The sequence below is a fragment of the Tinamus guttatus genome, unplaced genomic scaffold (genome assembly GCF_059628265.1).
Source record: "Tinamus guttatus ecotype Peru unplaced genomic scaffold, ASM5962826v1 Tinamus_guttatus_pri_ptg000215l, whole genome shotgun sequence".
Taxonomy (NCBI): Eukaryota; Metazoa; Chordata; class Aves; order Tinamiformes; family Tinamidae; genus Tinamus; species Tinamus guttatus.
Window position 1 is genome coordinate 2360353 of NW_028288749.1, and position 22353 is coordinate 2382705.

A 22353-nucleotide genomic window follows, 5' to 3' on the forward strand; every position below is an offset into this window, starting at 1 on the left:
TGTATCTGTCTCTTCCTACCTACCAGTGCTAACACACTTGGTCGGGCTCTCTGGTTTGCGGCAGTTAGGGCTGCAAACATTGTACCTGGAAGTAGAACTTAACGCTGTAGAGCAGCCGTGCAGTTGGCTTTGTGCTTCTCTCTTCTGCATTGCCTAATGGATGTGGAAATTATTCCCATACGTCTGTCCGCTGAGGCTCGCTCTATCCGAGACAAATCCCTGTCCTGTGCTTTGTTTGTGAACACCCTGTGACTTGGAGCTGAGCAAAACTGCTCCGCTCTTGGCTTGAGGAGCCGCTGCAGAAGCCAGCCCAGCTGGCAGTGGTTACCCAAGCAGAGCACGGAAGATTGAAGAGGCAGGGTTAGTGCTCTGCAGCTATTTTTATGCTTTTTATTATTATTAAATACTTTGGTGGCAGGGGAAATGCAGCCTCTCAAGTAACTTCAGTAACAATTGGCGGTGCCAATTTGGTTCATCTCTGAAGGTGGGTTTGGTTGGGTGTTTTCATAGACAAGGTAAATGAGTAGATTTGGTAGGTGGCTAGGGCCGTTACCTGGAACTCCCCAACCTTTTCTGGATATTATGCAAGGAAGACGGAAGAATTTCTTGTTTTGTAAACAAGTTTCTTAGCAATGCTCTTCGTTACGTGACTGCGTTTCTTCTGCAGGTGTTTTTGCCTCCGTGTCAGCTGGTGTGTGGCTGCAGAGAGGGGCTCCAGAGCCCTTTGCCCCCTCTCTTTGGGGGATAATACACACACGCTACCAGATTGCAGCCCTTTCTCGAGTGGAACATGTCAGCTTTTTAATAGTGCACAATTATGATGCAGAACCATTTAAGGCACTAATTGGAAAATATTGTATCCATTTAGAATTGCAGAGAAAATATATAGGTAAGCAGAGTGTAATTACCCAAAGTGGAATTGGCCCAAGACTTGAAATCCATACTCCGGCAAAAAGCACAAGGAGATTTTTAATGACTACAGATGATCAGGCTTCAGTTTCTTGTCTTGTTTAAAAGGCAACACTTGCAGCATAACCAGCCGTCCGGTCTGTAGGAAGGGACCAGTCCTGCAGTGCTTTAGTAAGGCTGAATTTACAAAAATTGCAGCCTTCTTCCTCCTGAATTATTGCTTTTTCTTTGCTGGTCTCAGCCAAATTCAACACTGATAAAGTTTTGTTCATCTGGCAACATATGGAAACTAACATATTATAGCCACTAATTTGTAACACTGTTTTTGGTGTTTAAGGAATAAAAATGGCTTTATTTTGCCCCGTAATTGCACTGTAATTATTGTTTGGTTACAGTAATATTCCTATACAATAGATCATTCCAGTTACATGTGCAAAGTGCTTATCTCATTTAGGCTCTTTGCACGTAAATTTCTTCTCTTGCCTTTTTCTTCTGAAATAAACGTCTGTTGCAGAAAGAAGTTTATATTACTAGCCCAACTGAAATGCTAAATTGTAAGTAATTAGTAGTACAATTGAATTAAGAATATTAAAGATGAGTTTAAGAGTTTACCAGTTGTTTGAAATTAGACTCTTTTGCCCCCCCCTTTTAGACTTTGGTTGTGGTGTTGAGTGAACGTTAATCACCAAATGCCCCATGGCTGTCATCACTGCTTCCATAGGAAGTCATTGTCAGAAAATTCATTCTAATTCAAGGTTAATTAGTGTAACATTAAAATTATGTGTTACAAAAATTAATTACTCGCTGGGTCACAAAGTGTGTTAAAAAGCTTCATGCCGTGTGTCTGAGGTAGCATTTCCTCACGCAAAATGATGTTCTACCCCCCTGCCCTCCTGGAGAGGGTCTAACGCCGCCGCGGGGGCTCTGCTTGCAGGTGCCTCCTACAGCCCTGCAGTTTTGGCACCGCGGTTGGGAAATCTGCCTCGCGCTTCCCATTAGCAGATAAATCGGCTTGTTCGCCACGTTCCCCACTGCTGTGTCAAGAGATTTATAACCAGGCACAGGGTCGTGTGACTGATTTCAGCTCTGAAGGCCTTCGCTGTTGTGGGTAACGCACGGGGAAACGCAGGCTGCTCTGGCGGGTGGGAGACTGGATTCCCAAGGGCCTCCTGTGTGCGCCGGGCTACAGCAGCAGCCACAGGAATTTTGGAAGTGTGAGCAGGAAAGAGCAAAACTTCTCTCTGAAACTCTGCGGGGCGTTTACTTCCGTTGTGGCAGCGTATAAAACGGTCTGTGTGTCGTGGGAACGTTAAAAGGCAGCTACTGCTTTGGATCATTTCGTGCCTGTGATTCAGAGATGAGCCCCCCGGCCTCAGTGCAGGGCTGCTAACGCGCATGAGACTGTCCCCTGACCCTCCTCAGACTTGTCACTAAGGCAAGCAGTGCCTTTCGCAGATGCAAGTGCTCCTGTAGGCCAGGAACCCAGCCCAGAACCTTAATTTGGGCTCGCCAGGCTCTGTGGTTCTGTACCCTCCCCAAGGCCAGTGAGATCTGACTGTGGACACCCCGGATGTTGAAGCACCTGAGCTCAGACCCTTAGGAGATTTCTGCTTTTTGAGCAGGGAACTGTCCCTCGTGGTGAGACACAGGAGAGCAGCTCTAGGTGTGGATGTGTCAGCATCCACAGGTGTCATTTTTGTCTGTTCCAATCTGTTCTCTGCTGTATAAATATGTTGTTCTTAATCACTAAAGAGGAATCGTGCAGGTCAGGAGATGAACTGGTACTGTACAGAAGAAAGAAGTAAATTTTTCAAGAGTTTTGAATTGCTGGATGTTCTCAGCATGGAGGAACGTAAGGAGGGGACAGTGGTGTCGTGTCATACTCTGCTCATCCTTCTATCCCTGCGCTCCAGCCATTCCTTTTAGTAGATGATATGACTTGAGGGAAGAGCCTGAAAGGGAACCAAAGAGCATCTTTTTGCTTTAACATTGGTTTTTGCCCCGTCTTACCTTAGTCTTTTCAAAAAGTGACATAAAGCAGGGGATTTGGGTTTAAGATGGGGGGAAAAAAGCCACGTGGCAACCTCACGCAGCCCACAGCAGGCTGTTAAGCTGTGTCCTCATCAGGAGCGCTTAGTACCCAGAGCTTGGGGATGTCCTTGACAAATAGGAAGATTCTGTGTGCGCTGCTTGTGGCTAACATGGTTAATTTTCTTCTGAATGTCTGCAGGGCCGGGCGCTGCTCCACTGGGCTTGCGACAGAGGACACAAGGAGCTCGTTTCAGTGCTGTTGCAACACTCTGCTGATGTTAACAGCCAGGTAAGACAGGAATAAAAAGCTATATTTGAATCATGTTTTGTATTACCTCCCAACCATGTTTCGTGTGGAGTGGGATTGTTGCACGATGCCATAGCAAGTTCTTTCAGCACCTTTATCATGGAAAAGAGGATCTGAAGAGAGTTAGTCTGTGAAAAATAGAATTCAACTGCATGAAATGCATGTGCATAAGGAGCCTTTTTCAGCTCCCAGTGCGATTTCTCCTTGCAGTCAGGTTTTTTGACCACCTGGCCATCACTTCCCATGTGACTTGGAGTGCTGTTGACAAGAGGTGTTTCTTGTGTGCCAGGTGCTTGGTATTTAAAGAAGCTTTTCAGCCGCTGTGGCTCTTACGCCTTAGGAAAACTGGTGGGGATTTTCAGGTACCTTAACACGCCAGGCTGTGAACTGGGCTGTTTTACAAAGGCTTCGTTCCGCCACTCGCCTGGGATCAGCCTGTGAGCCTACCCTCCTAGTTTCCTGGCTCGTTTTAGGTGAGGGCTGATCTGTGTAAACGCGATCGTGTCCTGAAATAATTGCTGAAAGTATTTCTGTCAAATTACGACTGACGGCTCTTTACCACGGTGGCTTTTGCTGGCTTTGTTCTGCCCAGGCTGGAGGTGGTTACGCTTGTTTAGAACAGCTTGTCCCATCAGTCTCTTTACCAGCCCAGTGACAAGCGCGTTGGGAGTTCTGACCAGACAGACCCAAGCAGGTCTTTTTTTCCCCCCTGAACATTAATTTTATATTAAATTCTTTTTCTGTTTTTTATTTTATGATGTATTGCACGTTTTCTAACCAGATTATTTTTGGCCAGTAACAAAAGGTTAATAATAGCCATAAAAAGAAAATCAATCTTCTGATTTCTTTTTAACCAACGTAATAAAGGAGAATTTTCTTATAAAGGTCTTGTTTGCACATAAGCATCTTCCCAGAGAAGGCAGACACTTTTTTTATTCTCAGCCATAAACAAATTAAAATAACATTTCAAGACTTAGTGACCTAATGTTTATTTTTCTATTTTTTTTTTAATCTTGACCTTTACCCTGAAAGATTTCACATCCAAAGCAGCAGCAGAAGGAATTTTTAAAGAGCTGCCTAAAGGGAGAAGGAAAAATTCTGGCGTTCTAACAGCCCACAGACACTGCAATATCTGCTATGATCCATTACCAAATTCCCCCTCAGTTGATGTAAGGGCTATAAAGAAGGATGGGGAAAGTGTCAGGGAGCCTCTGGCGACTGGGCTGAGGGGTGCTGGGTTTGGGGAAGTTGTGCTCTCCGAGGAGGCTCCCTCTCCAGGCCGCGCTCCGCCAAAGCCGGCGTGCGAGGAGGCCCCGCGGCTTCCGCCCAGGTGCTCAGCTGCTTCCTTGTCTCTTTCAATTTCGCAGCAGTTCCTAAATGCAGGCAGCGCAGGAAGTAAAGGATAAGTTAGGGATTAGCAGGGTTAAGAGCGGATAGTAAAGAAGAGTAATCGTATAGACCAAAATTATAAAAGGAGGGAAAAAAAAAAGCCTGTTTTAGTATCCTTCTAAAAAGTTAGTCAAAAAGCCAAGGTGATTTATGCTTTCCTCCATTACCCTCCTAATAAGTGCTCTTCAGTCTTGGCTCTCCGAGTGTGCTGAAGGATTTAGCTGTCCTAAGCAGAAGGTGAGTGGTGGCAGTCTGCTGGGTGGCCTGGGACGAGCCGCACGAGTTGGCTGTGCCTGTGGATGTGCCTCCCTCACCCATCACTGCCCTCCTTTAGCTCAGCCTGAATTGTGCTTATCCTCGTAAAACCATCTCCGGAGCAAGGAGCTGTACGAGAGGCAAGAGTTACTGCTCCTCTGTGCTGAGCAGGCAGGGAAGCTTCCTGCTCCCACCCCTTCCACACGCTCCAAGCGGCTCCAGTTTTGGGAATAACCCCATGCTTCTGGGCTGCAGTGCTCAAATGCCAGGGCTTTTTGTTCCAGAGTTACCGTCATGGTGATTCACTAATGTCGCTGAAAAAAATGCATTCGTTAAACCCTGATTGTTCATAATTAGCTCTAATAGCACACTTGAAAATAAGAGGTAAGTGACTGCCATGGGCAAAGGGACGCAGGAAGGCAATGTGCTTCTGCCCTGTTGAATAGGGGCAGGTATGTAATCGAAGCACCTAAATCCTTGGAGCCGGAGGCCATTTCAAAGTGGGTGGTGGTCTCGTGTTTTGGTGTGATTCCCAAGCATCCAGAACTTGGGAATCAGTCTAAAACCTGCCTCCTTCCACTGCAGCACTGCTTGTGTAAATTGTAGGCTTTTAACTGTGTGACGAAGTGGCAGGAAGTGTATTCACATTAGTCCTTATGAAGGAGCTCAGACAACATGATTATCCTGTGCCTTTCGAGCTTTAAAATAGCTGAGGATACAAATAAGCTTTCCTTGCAGAAGGATGAGCTACAAAGGAAAACCTTCTTTTACCTCTAGTGTGTGAAATGCCAATTGCTACAGGGATGGTTTTTCCTTGCAACATTGTAAGACAGTCATTTGCCTATGCTAAAATCTGTGCTAGAATTAGAGACTGCTCAAGGATGAAAATAATTATAACTGGGACCTTCAGTTCTTTCTTGTTGACATTTCACTTCATGAGAAGAGGCGCGCAGAACCGTGCTGCAGCAAGCTTTCCCTGGGCACGCATGGACCCAGGGGCGTTTGAGAAGGAAACTTGAGAGCCAAAGCTGAGAAGCCTCAGGTTAGGAAGTCTGTTGCTAGGATGTGCTATTTAATTTTATTCCTTCACATACACCTGCAATTTCCATGAAAGGGACCCAGTGTGAATGCTGCCTGCAATGAGAGTTGGCAGCTCCTCTCTGTTGCCAGCACTGGCTTTCCAGCACAGGTTTTGAGGACAGTTGAATTTGCACGTGGGACACTTGTTTTTGGCCTAGACATCGATCTCCGTTGAGGTTCAGCAGTAAGATGGGAGATGTCTTGGAAATGCTGCAGCTTCCTGGTAGCCTGTCCCATAGGGAGCCAGAGCTGAGTGCAACCCGGCTCTCTTGCAGGGCTGTCCCGAGAAGGATGAATTTGGCATTGAGCAGAAGGAAGAGCCTTGTTCCCTCATCCGCCCTCCTATTAGAGCTACCCCAAAGACACACGCTTGGGTGGGGAGAGAACGGCGTTGCAGCTGCCTCTTGTGGCTGTCTGGTCACACGTTAGCAGGAGATTTCCATTCCTCCTGGATCCTTTCTCCTCCTTTCCAAGGCCTCCTGAGGAGGAGCGTGGTTGCCTCTCCGGCCCCTCTCTTCCCACAGGCCGAGGCTGCGTTTGGGCAGCAGGCAGCCGCTCTCCTCCCCGTTTGCATGCCAGCACACTCGGCAGGCACAGGGCTCCTGGAGAGCAGGGCATGGAGTAGCTGTCCCCTCGTAATACCGTCGCTCACGTCCTCACGGGGAAAAAAAAATCTTTTCAAATGGAGACAATGCAAACATAATAAATGGCAGGGAGGGTTCATCTCCCTCATGACTCAATCCTTCTCAAACAACATTATTATTGACTGGCCTATTGGTTGCCAAAAAGGAAAATCAATTGTACTAGAAGTAGTTGCTGGGCCACAGATCATGGTACTAACCCAGCAGAGACAGGTTGATTTTTATCAACTGTCTAAAGACTAATTTCCACCATTAGCTAGAAATGAAGTAGAAATTATGGATATGCCAAAGATTGTGAGGAGTGATCTGTTGTTTTTTGTGTCCTGTTTGTATGGCTTTTATTCTCCTGACTGGTTTCTACAAGGTTGGTGTGTGGATGAGATAAAAATGAAGGGAGAAACAGAGTCAGGCCTGTTGTCCTGCCTGCCAGTGCCTCTCTCTTCACTGCTGTTCACATGGGTTTCGCAGCGTGAGTGGGAGCTGCTTCAGTCTCTGCGGTGGCTGCGGGTGGTGTAGGCAGTTGTAGGCATTTACACCCAAAGGTTTTAATGGGTTTTAACCCTCTTAGCAAGCATTCTTCCCTTCCCCACTGCTATACCTTGGGCCATCCCCTATCTGCAGGGAGATGGTTCAGGGGAGTATTGTGCTGGTAAAACTGTTTTCTAGAGCTGTTCAAGATTAAAAAGAAAATCATATCAGAGGCAAAGGCTGTGAGATCCTTTCCCCCAAGTCCTGGCTTACAGAGCTGGGAGGGAGCCGTTCCTGGACCTGATGATTGCTGCAGAGCTTTGGCTTCTGCTCACAGCAAGCAAAGGATCCTGCAGGTACCGCTGAATCAGCCGTCACTGTAGAAGGAAAGTGCAGTGACAAATAGATGAAGAAACGACGTGGAGAGGCAGAGCAACTAACACTGTTAACTTGCACAGTTGTTACCTCCAACACTGCTTTCCGTATCCCTCTCCCTTCCACTCCCCGTCGCCCCTCCAGTTCCATGCAGCGCACTTGGCCGAGCAGCTCTCCGAAGCTTGTGCCCCTTCTCTCCGGACACCCCGAAATCCCCTAGGCAAGGGAAAGGAAGGATGGGCTCGGGGACAGAGGGGAGCTTTCTACATTAAAGCGTTGACTTGGTGCCAGTCCCACGGTTATTGGAAGCAGCACAGCTCCATGTCGCTCCTGCGGGTCTCTCCGTGGAACGGAGGTTGGCAGCAGGTTGAATGTTAAATGGTCTCCACTCAGCAGATGCTGATTTTGCCTACTGCAAGAACAGTCCCTTTCAGCAGAAGCACCTGCAAATTATTTGCTGCAGCTCCAGGTATCTTCTGGGCGAGGAAGGAGATTTCTCCATGCTTCCTCTGACAGCTTCTGAAGACCCCCTAAGCCTCCCCAGTGGAAGCCATACTTGTGGAAAGGACAGGGTGCTTCCTGCTGCTCGGCATGCTGGATTTGGCTGCACTGTCCCTTTGCTTCTGCCCGCATGCTGCACGCAGCCTGTGTTCCCTCAGGTCCGCGGAGTCGTGTGAGCCAGGGCCTCGCAGCAGCGCGCTTGGTGCCTTGCCGAGCCGTGCCGATCTGCACGGGCCTCCCAGCCTCCACCTGCAGTAGTGTTTGAAAGGGCCTCCGCAGACAGAGGCAGCAGTGTGCCCTCGTGGCCAAGAAGGCCAATGGGATCCTGGGGTGCGTTAAGAGCAGCGTCTCCAGCAGGTCGAGGGAGGTGATCCTGCCCCTCTACTCAGCCCTGGTGAGGCCACATCTGGAGTACTGTGTCCAGTTCTGGGCCCCACAGTACAGGAGGGATGTGGAGCTGCTGGAGAGAGTCCAGCGCAGGGCCACAAGGATGATCAGGGGCCTGGAACATCTGCCCTATGAGGAGAGGCTGAGGGAGCTGGGTCTGTTCAGCCTGGAGAAGAGAAGGCTGAGAGGGGATCTGAGCAGTGTCTAGAAGTACCTCAAGGGAGGCAGTGAGGAGGATGGTGCTGGCCTCTTTTCACTGGTGGCCACCGACAGAACTAGAGATAATGGCCAGAAACTGAAGCATCAAAAGTTCCACAGGAACTTAAGGAAAAATTTCTTAACAGTGAGGGTGACAGAGCCCTGGAACAGGCTGCCCAGAGAGGTTGTGGAGTCTCCTTCTCTGGAGATCTTCAAACCCGCTTGGGTGCAGTCCTGTACCACGTGCTCTAGGTGACCCTGCGTGTGCAGGGGGGTTGGACTAGATGACCTCTAGAGGTCCCTTCCAACCTTAAGCATTCTGTGATTCTATGACAGAGACTCCACGAGGGAGCTTTTGTGCAGGCAGGGATCCTTGTGCGGAGCAGCAGCAGGTGGCTCCTTCCCTGCTGACTTTCCTCCTCCTTGCAGATGTGCAAAGGAGGCTTAACTTGCCTTGAATGCCTCCCTGGGAGGACATGGGATGGTCCCAAGCCCTTTTGTCCCTTGGTCCCAGGGTCACCTTTAAAATAAGCTAGGTTAAATCACCTGTAATTTGTAAAGGCATTATTGGAAATGCTTCAATCCCTCATTAAGGTGTTTGGTTAGCTCACAAAGAGGGCTGCAACTGGCAGCTGAGCTGGTTTTTCAGGTGATCACAGAATCACACAAGTGGCCTTAGCCGGGCTACCTTTCCCATATCCTAGGTGCCACCTCTTGGTGCCAGGGGACCCCGCTTAGCCTAACACTTCAGCTGCTCTTTGCTCAGGGGACAGGGCTCCTAAAATTTGTGTGGGGGTGTTTTTTTTTTTTTTTTCCCCCTCTTTGGAATTCAGCCACTTGAAAGAACTTTCCCTGTTTTGAAAGAGTTAAATTCCACCGCTCACCTTTTGCCTGAGGGTTTTTCAGTGTGGGGAAAGTCCAATTTTACTTCCCAAGTGGAATTTAGATACTCATCTGTTGTTGGTGGCCATCTCTTTCTGCTTGCTTAAAGAGAGAAAAATGAGTGTAACATTTGGGCTTCTTGAATTTGCAGTTTTAGCACAAAGGCCTTTTTTTCAATTTTTTTTTTCTAGCATTTTAAATGTTGGGCAAATACAATTTTATGATTATTTTGTTCAGATTTTTAAAGAAGATTTCTGCATTTAACTGCTGCTTGGCTCTTTGGGTTAGAACTGAAACACTCAAAATGACAAAACTAATTTAGGAGGATTTCACCATCTCTACTTGTTTGTATTTCAGTATCTGTGAGAATGGCTGTCAGTGTGCAAGGAATGGTGCATGCTCAGGGGACAGACCAGGGCACACTTACAGTGGGATTTTTTGTATTTCTCAGAAGTTTGCGGCTTGGATGCTTTCTGAACCAGAGGTGTTATCTTTTGCTCGTGGATTTTTCTTTCATAAGTTTCCTTTATCCCTGCTCGGATTTCCAGCATTTTAAGCCAGTGCGAGTTCTGCACTTCTGTCTGTTTTTGGCAAGTCCAAAACAAATGCACAGTCATTTTCTGTGATACGACGTAGTCCTGCTATAATGTGAAACAAGGAATCATCGTTCCTCTGCTTACCTCTGTGGTGCTTTTGACTTCATAGGCCTCCCTCATATTGCCCTTCATTACTGAGAAGTTTAATCTGTTTGTTTTTTCCTCCTTTGGAAGCTGGTTCTGTAATTTTGCTCCTCTCTGTCACTTTTCTTTGAATCTTTTTTAGTATCTCTCTGCTCAATTAGAGGTGAAAGGAGCAGCGTGTCACATATAGCACCTACAGCCTGAGCACCATGAGCTTTAACAAAGGGATATAATGAAGTTTTCTGGTTTGCACTTTTCTAATGCCTTATTTTGTTTGCCTTACCATTGCATATTGAGCTGGTGTTATAACAGAACTGTATTATAGCTCCAAATCTGTTTGTGAAGCGGTGATAGCTCGTTCAGCGCCCACTGCTTGGGTGGCTCCTCCGCCTGCGCGTTACTCGGTATTTATCAGCGCGGTCGTTCACCTGTCGCTGTGTGAGGTCCTTCTGCAGTGTTTTGCAGGCAGCTTTTGGGTTTGCTGCCTTGGAAGATGTGTGATCTCGGCCTGCTTCCCCCTTCACACATGTGTGGATGGAAGAAGCCGAGTCCCAGCCGGACCCGTGCTGGGGATTCAGCGATCACCCTCGACTGGGCGAAGGGATCAGTTATTCGGTTGTCTTTCATACTCAGCTGTTTGTCAATGCAAGAACCTGAGTCAGTGTAAGAACCTGTCAGTGCAAGAACGGGATTGTTTAAAAGCCTTAGCTGACAGGACGTATCAACAGCCCTTTGGCAAACGATGTGCACTGCTAGCGAGGGGTCTCCAAGGTCTAAGCCAACCTCTTGGGAAGCCACTGCTTGGCTGCTCCCTTTGGGAACAAAACGGGTACACCCTATCCTGGAGTAACTTTATTTAGCAGGCAGAATGGTTGTCACAACTTAGATGCTTGTGTTGAAATGGGAGCAAGGCTCTACTCGGTTGAAATAAATATCGCTGAAGCCCTGTTGTGAACTACTTCTTGAGTCAAGACTTGGCTATCTGTAAGCTGGGTACCGGCTTCTGAAAAAATCAGTGGTCTTCCATCTTCTAAATCCGTTTCTTCTGTTCCAGTCAATTAAACGTGAAAACGAGTGTGATAAATAAGTGTACGTTTATGGGTCAATAGCTCTGTAATGTGGCTGTGACATGAAAGGCTGGGACGATCCATTTCAGCACCATACTCCATAACCCGACTTCAAGTGTGTTACTGCCTTGATACAGAAAGAGAAGTGCTAAGGACAACGTAGCTATAAGAGCTCGGCTTGCTAGTTCAAAAACTTCCCCTTTGCAAGCAAATCTCTGTGGAATTTTAGGCATTGTAGCGTCATTCCAAAGGCATTATTATAATGTCAGAAAATACCCTGAAAGCTGTACCTTTTCTCCAGTGTTAGTGTTGCCTTCTTGAAGGCAATCAGTTTTGTCCACCAGTCAACTAACGTCCTCTACAGAGAGTTCTTAGTGCCTGCATGGTAGCAATGGATGGGCTTGCCCTGTCCCCCAGTCGTCTCTTCCCCCTCCCCCTATTATATATATATTTTCTCAGCACTATTAGATTATTAAATGCTTAATGACTATTCCATTCCTGCTAACTGTACTTTTGATGAGCTGCAGTAATGAAACTTGGGAGCAGTGCAGTGTGCTTCTGGTTCCTTTAGAGGAAGAGCACATTTGGGGAGCTGAAGTAATGGGGGATAAAACTCAATTAATGAATAGAAATAAAAAGAAGCAAATGAGGTAATCAAACTCAGAGAAATTAGTATTGGCAGGTCCTGAATGATGCTCTTGGATGAACAATCTTTCAAAATCCTTCCTTGTATGCTACTGCTGTCTCTTTATTTATTATTAAAATAACATGATCCATGAGGCGCTCGGGGTGACTCCCAGCCTAGCTAATTCTAATTAATCCAGTCAGGGAGAGCAGCAGGGTAAGTGGAGCAGTCTATCGGATTGAAATTCATAACTTAATTGAGGTCAAAGTCCCGGGTTGGGAGAACAAAAGTCTTTCACTAGGACCAGGCAGATCAATAGCAATAAATATCTGGCTTGAATACAAGTGGCTTATAGTGACGGATTATCTGCCACTGGCCAGAGGTCCTGGTCTTGTTAAGGGCAGAGTCCTGTGGCATGTACAGTATGTGGTGACTCTTGCCAGGTTCCCTCCAAAACCCCATGGAACTTGTAAAGGATTCCTGGGAGCCGCACGAGGTGGTAGCCCATGAAGAGCTCCACGAAGTCCTTCTGAAAGAGCATGGATTTGGATCCAGCTTCTCAAGATTCAGTTCCCTCTCAAGTAGCACAAGGGCATGTGTCACATTAGAGCTGATGGAGGTGAGAAGAATTTGCTAAGACTTACAGGAACTTGGAGCTAAATCACAGCTTGTCCAGAGAAAGACCTTTAGGATCAGGGGAACTGAGCAATAGATTGATGGGCTTCATGCCAAGTCTTTATTTATAGTATGTTTACATAAAAGGAGAGAGGAAAGTTGGAAGAGTAAAGTATAAATAATCATTAAGGTAGATGTGTAGTGTTAGAGAAAGCAACAAAAGGGAGATGGGGTTCCACCTGTTCCTCAGAACAGCAGTCGGTGTCTGTGACCTCCAAAATGCTCTCTCTGTTTGTCCATGTAATGTAATACATACAGTGGGCCTATGCTGTAATACGAATAATGCATTTTTTTCTCTACCTAAAGATGCACCTGTGTTGCTGACCCGATATTTAAATTTTCCGTTTTCATTGTGCACGTGGCACCATTTGCTCTGGTGGCTGCCTCCTGCAGTCATTATCCAAGCACCAGCCTCCAGGAGGACTTGGAGGGCCGATTATAACGCTGATGCCATTAACCTCTAAGCCAGGGGAAGAAGCCTGAGGTACCAGCCTGAGACTGTGGTGCTCTGTAGTGCACACAGCCTCACCCAGCAGTTGGTAGTGAAATATTGGTCAGCGTTAACAACCCAGGAAGCTTCTCTGAATACCTAAGCAGGTACTTCAACTGATGTTCGTTTTTGAAGTGCAATATTCCCCCCATCCATTTGTTATGAATGCAACGTGTATGCAGATCCAACTGTCCTGCAGGCTGCTGTCCTCTCTGCCCAGGACAAATGCTGCTGTGGTCAGCATTTGACACGTCCCCGATGCATGTTGTTCTGCCAATGTACTTCAAGGCAGCTTGGAAAGCGCGATGGAAATTGCAGCCTGTGACTTAGTTTGACGTACCTGCAGCTCCCCTTACCAGATAACACTAAAGCATCTATTCAAGAGTTCAAAGACCTGCCAAAATGTTCAAAAGGCCTCTGGTCTTAAGGCTTAAATGTGCAGGTCAAGCATCTTGTCCAGTCAGCTTTCAGGTTTTACCTTAATAAGCAGTTCTTGATATTTAGATTTATATAAATGGCTGTTGTACCTACATACCCTTTTGAAACTGTCTCCAGAAAATGCCTCCAGTTTTCCACTCTAAGACACTTGCTTTATATGATAACGTGGACAGAATAGAGTAAATAAGGTAACTGTTCAATAATCATATTAATATTCAGTGCTCCGCTTGTTTCTCACTGTCTCATTCACGGCACGGTCTCTGTCCTCCTCCTCCTCAGGTCAGGGGCTCTGCTCTCCAGATTTGTACCCAGATTATTGGCTCGTGCCTTGTTCTGTTATCCTGCTTGGACATGATCAAAACAGTTCCCAGGGTAATTAAAAACATACAGTTGCGCACAGCAGGCACCAGAAAGAAAATTGCGTTGGCCACTGTCATTTACCCATCTTGAGTTTTGGGAGCTTTTTTGGGTTTGAGTGATTTTTCTTGTATCTGTCATGTTCATGGTAGTTAAAAAGCCCTAAGAAAACGTATCAAATGAAATTAAACAGATATTGCAGTCTAGATGAAATGAAACGGGCATGAAACTGCTCAGAAAAAAATAAGATTTCTTTGCCTTCTACTACTAAAACTGAAAAGTAATTAAGTGGATCTTTTCTGGCTATTAACAGTAACATCCCTAGCCAGGTAACGTCTGTCACCATTGAAAATTAATTTGCAGGGTATAGTCTTGAATTTAGTAAGCTTAAAATAACTACCCCCCAAAATATTATCATCTTCTCTGGTGCATGTTGCTGCTCTGATTGGATGACAGTTACTTACCCTACAGATAAAAAGTGGCTTTTCTAAACGAGGTGCTCCAACACACCAGTTTACAAGGTTTTTAACTGGTATTTTTTTCCTACAATGAGTGCTTCCTTCCTGTATTCTACGTCCAGCTGTATTTTTTTTTAAGGAAAGGAAGAGGAATGGGGAGTTGTTTCAGGTTGTTTCAGTGGTTTGGCCGTAGCTTGCACATGCCCCAGAGGATGCCACGGAGCCGTGTGGAGCTCTGGGGTGGAGATGGAGCCAAGCGGCTGGAGGTAGCCGTAGCTCCAGTCCCTTCATTGAAACCTTGGAAAACTCGTAGCTTTCCCTTGCGGTTGAGTTGGGTGCGCATGGCTGGTGGGGAGGAGAGGAAGGAAGTATTCACTTCTCCTTCCCTGGCTTCATGATCAGATGAGAAATGTCCCCCTTGCAGCGTGGCCCCCAAAGCAGGATAATGATTAATGAATAAAATGGAAAATGGTAAAGAAGGAAATCTGGCTGGTTGGCTTTCTTCAGGACAGGAGGAGGACAGGAATAGTCTTTCAGAAAGCAATAGGCTGCAGTAGGCTACAGAGAAATCCCACCACGTGCTTGGCCTTGGCCAGAGGCAGGGTTACCTGCGTGCAGGAAATGTCAGCGTCCTTCTTTTTAATTATTTCTCTTTTGAACTCAGTTTTTAATCACTGTCAGACCGGGTAGATGAAACCTGAGTCGGAGGCTAGATCTGCTTGCCTAGTGCCAGAAAGTTCAAGCTATTAATGCCCAGAACTCTCTGTCCTGGCGAAGCCCTGCAGGTAGGTCTGCCCCAGAACGGGCCCCTTGGGCACACTGTGCTGGGCAGACAAGGGATTCGGCAGCCCTGAAGAAGCACCTTTGATTTCAATGAGAAGATACTAAAAGGTTATATTTGAGTAGCGAGTGGCACTGTTGGGCACTACTGGGAAGTAGCTGCACCTTCAAAACAAACCACCAGCTAGCTGGAACTCTGGAATGATTTGGATTCAAAGGGCCTTTTGGAGGTGTCGGGTCCATCCCCTGCTCGGCATGGGACCAACTTAGGTCAGGTTGCCCAAGGCCGTGTCCAGGTGAGTTTCGGATATCGTCAAGGATACAGATCCCACAACCCTTCTGGGTTCCTGCTCCAGCGTTTGATGTCCTCTCAGTCGTTTGGGTCCTTTCTCCAGTGCCCATGTCTCAGCAACCCAACTTCTGCAGGACGTTTTTGTGGGAATTGTAAGTAAGTAAGGGCCTAAAACTGAAAATGTCAACTAGCATGTACCATTCACTTAGGTCTGTATTTTATTTTATTTTATTTTATTTTATTTTATTTTATTTTATTTTATTTTATTTTATTTTATTTTATTTTATTTTATTTTATTTTATTTTATTTTATTTTATTTTATTTTATTTTATTTTATTTTATTTTATTTTATTTTATTTTATTTTATTTTATTTTATTTCTAGCTTCAGTGCTTCTCTCATGGAGCTCTGATGTTTGCTGCTCTGCCCAGTCCTCTGCCTGGTTGCAGTGACCGCAGTGCTTTTACGCACCAAGCAAGGCAGGGGCTATAAGTTGGTACATAAATAATGATAGTCCCAGTTTTGTCCTGAGCTCTTCATGCGTATTTTGGCTGTTAGAGCCAGTAGAAATCATTCCAATAAGGCATCAAGCAAGAGCAAAGACCATCCCTATCCCAAAGACTTCATCTTGGCCATCAGATGCAGTTCAACAGGGAAGAGTAATGGGAGGGCTGAGGGAATGAAAATGGGAGAAAGTGAAAGATCAGTGTAAAGCTGGAATTCTCAGCTTGTCGCTTCCCTAAGCAATGCCAGAGAGCAGTGACATGGGAACCGTGGCTCACTGCAGGTTTAAAAGATGGTAAGTTATCAGCAGTAAGGACTGATGGTGAAAAATACATACATGAATACCCCTGTTCAAATTGATTGGAGTTTTATTTGGATATATCAGGGCTGAATGTGACACTTTTTGTGATCAGTTAAAAAAAATCCTGCAAATATTGCTTTAAAATCAAGTCCATTGGGAGATAAATTCAATGATGGGGAAGAAATGGGAGACTTTTCATAGAGGAACAGAGAAAATTGAATCATTTGCATAGGAATGTATCACAGCTGTACCCAGAGCAGAGAAGGCTTCCTCTTGGGATAGGGTGGTTTAAAAATACAGTCATCTGGCTGCAAAATTACTTCTGGTTTAAGCAACTGGAGGCACTGATAGTGGCACTGATAGTGACACTGGGGGTGACACTCTCAGCCTTGCGCCTGGCTACTGTTTCTGCCCTGCCTGCTGTATCATCCAAAGAGCTTCTGAGCATCGAGCTGAGACCTTTCTGATTCCTCCTCAGTCATCATTTCACCCTCGTGGCACTGAAGTTAGTAGCTGGTGCCACGTTTCAGTGAGTCAGCCCTGCAAATCTTGGGAATCCGGGGTCGTAGCTGGCGGCTGCTGGTTCTGAGTGATGAGGCAGTGCATGGAAGATGATATTGCGGGTGTCTGATCCCAAATACAAGCAGATTAGTGGTTCTTTAAACATGTTTGCTTTCAAGGCACTAGGCAAGAAAGATTGTAGTAGTTCTGGAGAAGCAACCAGAGCTAGAAGAAAAGATTTTTGCAGTGCTTTGCTGACTAAATAAATCCTCTTGAAAATGCAAGTTCTAGTTATTGTTACTGCTCAGTAGGTCATTAGTATTAACACCTTGTTTTTATGTTACCAAATTTATGTCCTACTCTAGGCTTGAGAATTGATATTTCAAATGCAGTTTCAGGACATAGCCCCGATATTGTGGTACTGTGTTCTGCTTTTGCCCCTTATGTGCCGTTCTCTCAAAGCCCTTTCTGCTTCTCCTCTCTTTGAAATACTCAACCAGTTTTCCCCTCCATTTCTCTTAAATGTCCTTCATAATCACTTAGGCAGCAAGGCTACACGGCTATAAAATATTCAAGTGGCAAACACCTACCCAGGTCCCCCCACTGGCAAAGTCTTTTGAAGAGAGTTATCTGGGAATCTCCAGAATAACCTTCTTCTCGTTTTCCCTCTTCCTGCCATCCCGATTAGCTGTTATCCATAGCATCAAGAGCCAAGATTTCTGCACTGGTCCCCCCTCCATTCTGCTGCGGCGGAGAGCCCGTGATCGTGAGCAGCAAGGGGTATTGCCTGCCTTAATATCGGCCAGGAAAAGAGAATAACGCAGCAAATATTTTATCTTTAGCACTGGGAGGGCTCATTTTGTGGCAAAAAAAAAAAAAAAAAGAAAAAAAGCAGTGTTTTAGCCTAAGAATCAGCAGGTTTTGGGGAGGCATCAGTTAAGCGTATCCACGTTGTGATAGCCAACAAGTGGCTCTTTCAGATGTCGGAGCGTTCCCTGGGGGTTCGCATTATTAATATCTGCCTTATGACAACGTAGCTGTGCTGATGCCAGGCTTTTTCTTTTTTTTCCTCAGCCAACATGATTAATTTTTCTTTCCTTTCTTAATATCTCCGAGCCAGATGCTTCAAACGTCCTCGCAGGGGGGTGCGTTGCTCTTCATACGCGCTCCTCCTCCCCACCGCCCGCTGTCCAACTAATTCATATAATGGTTCCAGAGACGTGTTTTGCGGAGTCACAAAAAGCAAAATTCTGAAAGCATCGTAAGATGATGGGCTTGACGTGTGCAGATCTGGCTCCGTGACGTTCCTGGTAGGTTTGGAAGCTCAGTGCCAGATAGACTGTCAATCTCATTTTCCATTTGAGAGTGTGCTTATTTGCTTAGCACTTTACAAATTATATAGATGTGGAACTGCTGAAACGCAGCTATTTCTGGTGAGGGGAGTGACGGGGGGTGTTGAGCTGACATTTTGGAGCAAGCAAAGGGAGTTTTGGCTAAGAAGGAGGCAGCACACTTGGATTCTCAATGGAAAGTGCCACGGAGTCCTCAACATTGATTTATAGAAAAGCCTTTGAAACATTGCAGTGCTAGGGAAGATCTTTATTCTGGAAACAGAACAGAAATGCCTTTTCCTTGGGAGCTTTTGTTTGCTTTGCAGCTGTGCAGGCTTGACGTTTACTAGCTTGGGGATCAGAGGACCTGAATGCGCGCTACAGCAAACGGATCATTCCCATGGAGTTCGTACTGTTCCCGTTTTCCGATGGATAACAGGATTCATGGGAATTCTGTATCCATCCTCCGTTGTTTTCAGTCATTCACCTGGATTTCAGGGCATTTCTCCTGCGGGAAGCAATATTCCCCAGACCAGCAGAAGAGTAGTTAATGGTGATTGCATTGAGATGTGACTGCTTATTTGGATGCATTTTAGTAGTTTGGGTGGTGGGGAGAGGGGAAATTCTGGGTTTAAAAGTGAACATTTTAATTGGAGAAGCCCAGAAAATAGAACTTCTTAATTTCTTATGAACCAGACTAAATTCTCTTTGCAGATACTGTGTTTATCTGCATCTTTTCAATATAGTATTGAGAGAAGGTGTAATATGAAGCAATGAATTTGCCTAGTTAAGGGAAGCCAGATCCTTACCATCACTTTTAGTTTTTTGTGTGTGCAAGAAGGGTAAAATAGTAAGAACACAAGAGTATTTTTGCAGAATGTTTTTCCTAAAAGAGACAGTCATTTAGCTGTGTATTAAGCAGCATCGAACAGCAGGCAGCCCTTTAGCCCATAGCAGAGTGGGAATTAAGTTACAATTAACCTGTGTTTGGAAAACAGCTAGCACCACTTTATTTGTCCATTTAACTGAATTATATGACGCTAGGTAAGTCTCCTGACCCAGGGACGTAAATTGCTCCACCCTACCCACTTCTCTCCTTAATTCTTTCATGCTAATGGCTGATGGGGAGATGACTGCAGTGTCGCAAAAAAAAAAAAAAGAGAGAGAGAAAAGAAAACAAAAAGAGGGCTGGAAATAAAGGGGCTATTGCAGCCTTGTGCAAACCTTTCCCTTCAGTGACATGTTGGAGTGTCACAGCTGCACTAACTGTGCTGTGATCTTTGTTGCCATTAAGCTGATTATATCCGCTCAAGGACTCATCCAACTAATCCTGCAACTGGTTGCTTTATATTTACACACAATTTTTTTTTTGGGGGGGGGGGGAGGGCGGGTATTTTTTTTTTTTTTTTAAGAAGTAAAAGTCAGTTTGGCTTCAGCGGACTCTCAAAATGGGTCAGATTGTTGCAGGGCTCCACTTTTTAATGTTTGGTTGATTAATGCAGGAAAATAGGACGCATTAACGGGCTCCGTGTGCTAAAGGCTGCGCGCTGTTTGGGAGAGCTCTGTGCTTGCATTAGGGCTCCACAGAGTCCGGGGTCATTTTTGGATGGACAGGCTGGCGCTGGCCTCGGCGAGGGCGATAGCAGTCACCCTACCTAGGGGACCGTGCAGCCTTCACGGCTCCGTTCATGGGGACAGACCATACAGGGACCAGCCTTGCCTCTAAATACGACTCTAATAAGAGAGATTCTGACGCTTTGGATTGATTTGATTGATTTAATAATCAATTTAAATGTAGTTCTCAGTTATTTTTCTAAGGAAAAGTTGATTCACATTGCTTAGTAACCATTATAATATGATGATTTGCAACTAAATATAGCCTTTACACTAAATTTATTTCTCTTTGCTAACTGGATATGCAGCATCTGTGCACATTCACTTCATTGATTATATAGTTTAACCTAGTTTATTAACTTTCTTAGTTTTTACATTTGAATTAGGTGCTAAAACAGCAAATGAAACATTTCTTATTTGCTAGGTTATTCGTTATTTTGTTTTCACTTGTGCCAGAGTGCATTTGGATGGAAATTAGCATTTGATCACAAGAAGTCATCACAAGAGATTTTTCAAGTACTACTTACGAAAATTATGAAAATTGCACCATAAACTTAATGGGCTTGTTTCTGGAAGGGGCAGAGTAAATAGAATTTTCTTTGTTTTTATAAATAGCACATTTATTAAAGAAGCTGATGACTGACACATTCTGACAGGTAACTTTCTTCTCAACATTTTATTGACAAAATAAAGAATCTGGTTATTAGGAGCAAAATAGAAGAGCAACCAAAGAAACTTCAGGACCAAACATGAGTTGCAGTTCTGTGGTTGAGCATTCGGTGTTTTATAAACTTTCATCCTCCAGTATTCTACTTCCTCAGGATTTAGTAGGCAGATTCGTTGAAGCAATAGATCAGTTTATCTGTAAGTAGTCAAAAGCTGGTCTAAACTCAAAAAATTGTGGCAAGGGTTTATTGACTTCTCTGTTCAGTTGCTTGACTTTTTTTTTTTTTTTTTTTTTTAGAACATAGACACCAGGTTTGTATTGGAAAACATGCACTGTTTTTCATTTAAATGTAGTGATTTTATAAAATAGTATTTGGGCCATCACTTCAGTTGTCCCAATTTCTAGTAGACTATTGAAATATATTTTTCTTCAGCAGAAAAAAAAAGAAGAGCACTGAGTTTTATCCCATGCTGTGATTGTAACGTTACTTCGGTTACTGGGGAGCTTCTAAAAAAAAAAATTGTTTCATGATTCCCAATAGAACTTCTTTAATTTCTAGGCTCCCATTTAAGCTAATGGAACAACAACAAAAAAAAGTTTAAATTCCTTTTGAATTTTGTCCTTAAAACTGTAATGTTTAATAGAATGGAACTTGTAAAGCCATCTGCAAGCAGTCCTTAGTAAAAGTGGGACGAGATAAAGCCGCTGGAAGGTGTGGGAAAAATAGCTGTTAGTCCCATTGCTGTGAGTAGCCAGAAGAGTTTGTGGTTTCCGATTTTCGGCTCTTCAGGATTTTTGCTCCCCAGATTTCCAAGCAAGGAAAGGATTTTCACTAGAAGTAGACCTAGGTGAAGACACACCTTCTACAAGAGGCAGGTCCTAGTGCGGAGAGGACAGCATGTCCTAATGGTCGCAGCTTGGGATTAGCAACTCCACAGCCAGAAATGCGTTTCAGCTGTGGGCTGGATCCCTTCTCTGACCTTGAGTAAATCAGCCTTTTTTTTTTTTTTTTTTTTTTTTTTCCTTCCCCGGTTTCTTTGACTGTAACGTGGGACTCTCATGTGCATATATCCGTGGGTCTTGCCTAGATTAATAAATCAATATTTGTAAAGTAAGCCTTGATAAATGCTAACTGTGTTACCACATGTACTTGAACCTTGCACAGGACGTTGCGACGGCGCCTGCGTATCGGCCCCGCGGCTGCAAGGGGGACGCTCGGAGGCCAGAGGGGCACAGCAGTGCGAGGGGCTGCGCTGGGCTGGTTCCTTCCTCCCGAGGGACTGCCCGGAGCACATATCTGCAGGAAGGTCTTGAATACAACTTTTCCACTTAACATGCTCCCCCATCACCCACTGTCAGCAATGAGATTAAATTCTGTGCGACTGCAGAGGACGTTGCATGATTAAAATCCTCTTTTAGAAATTAATATGTACCGGCGCTCTACAGCACCGTGCCTCTTCCCAGGGAAGGGTATTGTCTCCTGAGCACTCAAGGTGTGGAAGCCACCACGTGGAGCAATCTATCTTGGAATTTTATGCTGCTGCACAGTTGCTCCGATGACGCCTAGAACTGCCTAAAATCATTGGGGTTTTGAGGCATCTCCCTTCACAGGGTCACAGTGAGGTTTGGGCTGAGTTTTGTAGAGGGAACAATAAAATATGTGTCGTCCTGCTTAGAGTGGAAAAGGTTTCGTGGCGGGGAAACGTGCTCAAGCTCCCCCTTCAGCCATTCCCCCCAGGAATGCGCTCCCATGCCTGGCACGGCATTCCGCACTAAAAGCACCTTGTCCCCTGCCATCGTGTGACTTTTCCTTCCCCTTGCAGCCCATGTCATCCCAGGGAAATACAGTAATCTGTGTCTGTGTATTCCAATTCAGTCTTTAATCCAGTCAGTACAACAGTCTCTACCTGCTTTGAAAATTGGCAAGTTTGGAAAATTGAAAACGAGGCCATTCTCTGACATCAGGGACTTGACCTGCCTAGTCCTGATGTGCTCTCAGGACCTTCCTCAGTGCCAAAGGAAGGTTCCTGCAGGCTGCCCCAAGAGAAGCTTCTGTGTTGTCTCTGCATTCAGCTCTGGGTATTGTAAATCTTTCTGGTGTGAGTTGGAGGTGCAAGAAGTGGGAGTTCCCCTGGATGGGCTGAGAGTTTC

At 45.3% G+C, this 22353-nt stretch overlaps 1 protein-coding gene across 1 annotated transcript in view; it reads left to right on the forward strand.

The window, feature by feature from the left end:
• ACBD6 (acyl-CoA binding domain containing 6) overlaps positions 1–22353 on the forward strand; it is a 71882-nt gene that overhangs the window by 31406 nt on the left and 18123 nt on the right. Inside the window, exon 6 of the mRNA XM_088524865.1 lies at positions 3140–3229. Coding sequence (XP_088380991.1) covers positions 3140–3229 — 90 coding nt within the window. The remainder of the gene's footprint in view (positions 1–3139; positions 3230–22353) is intronic.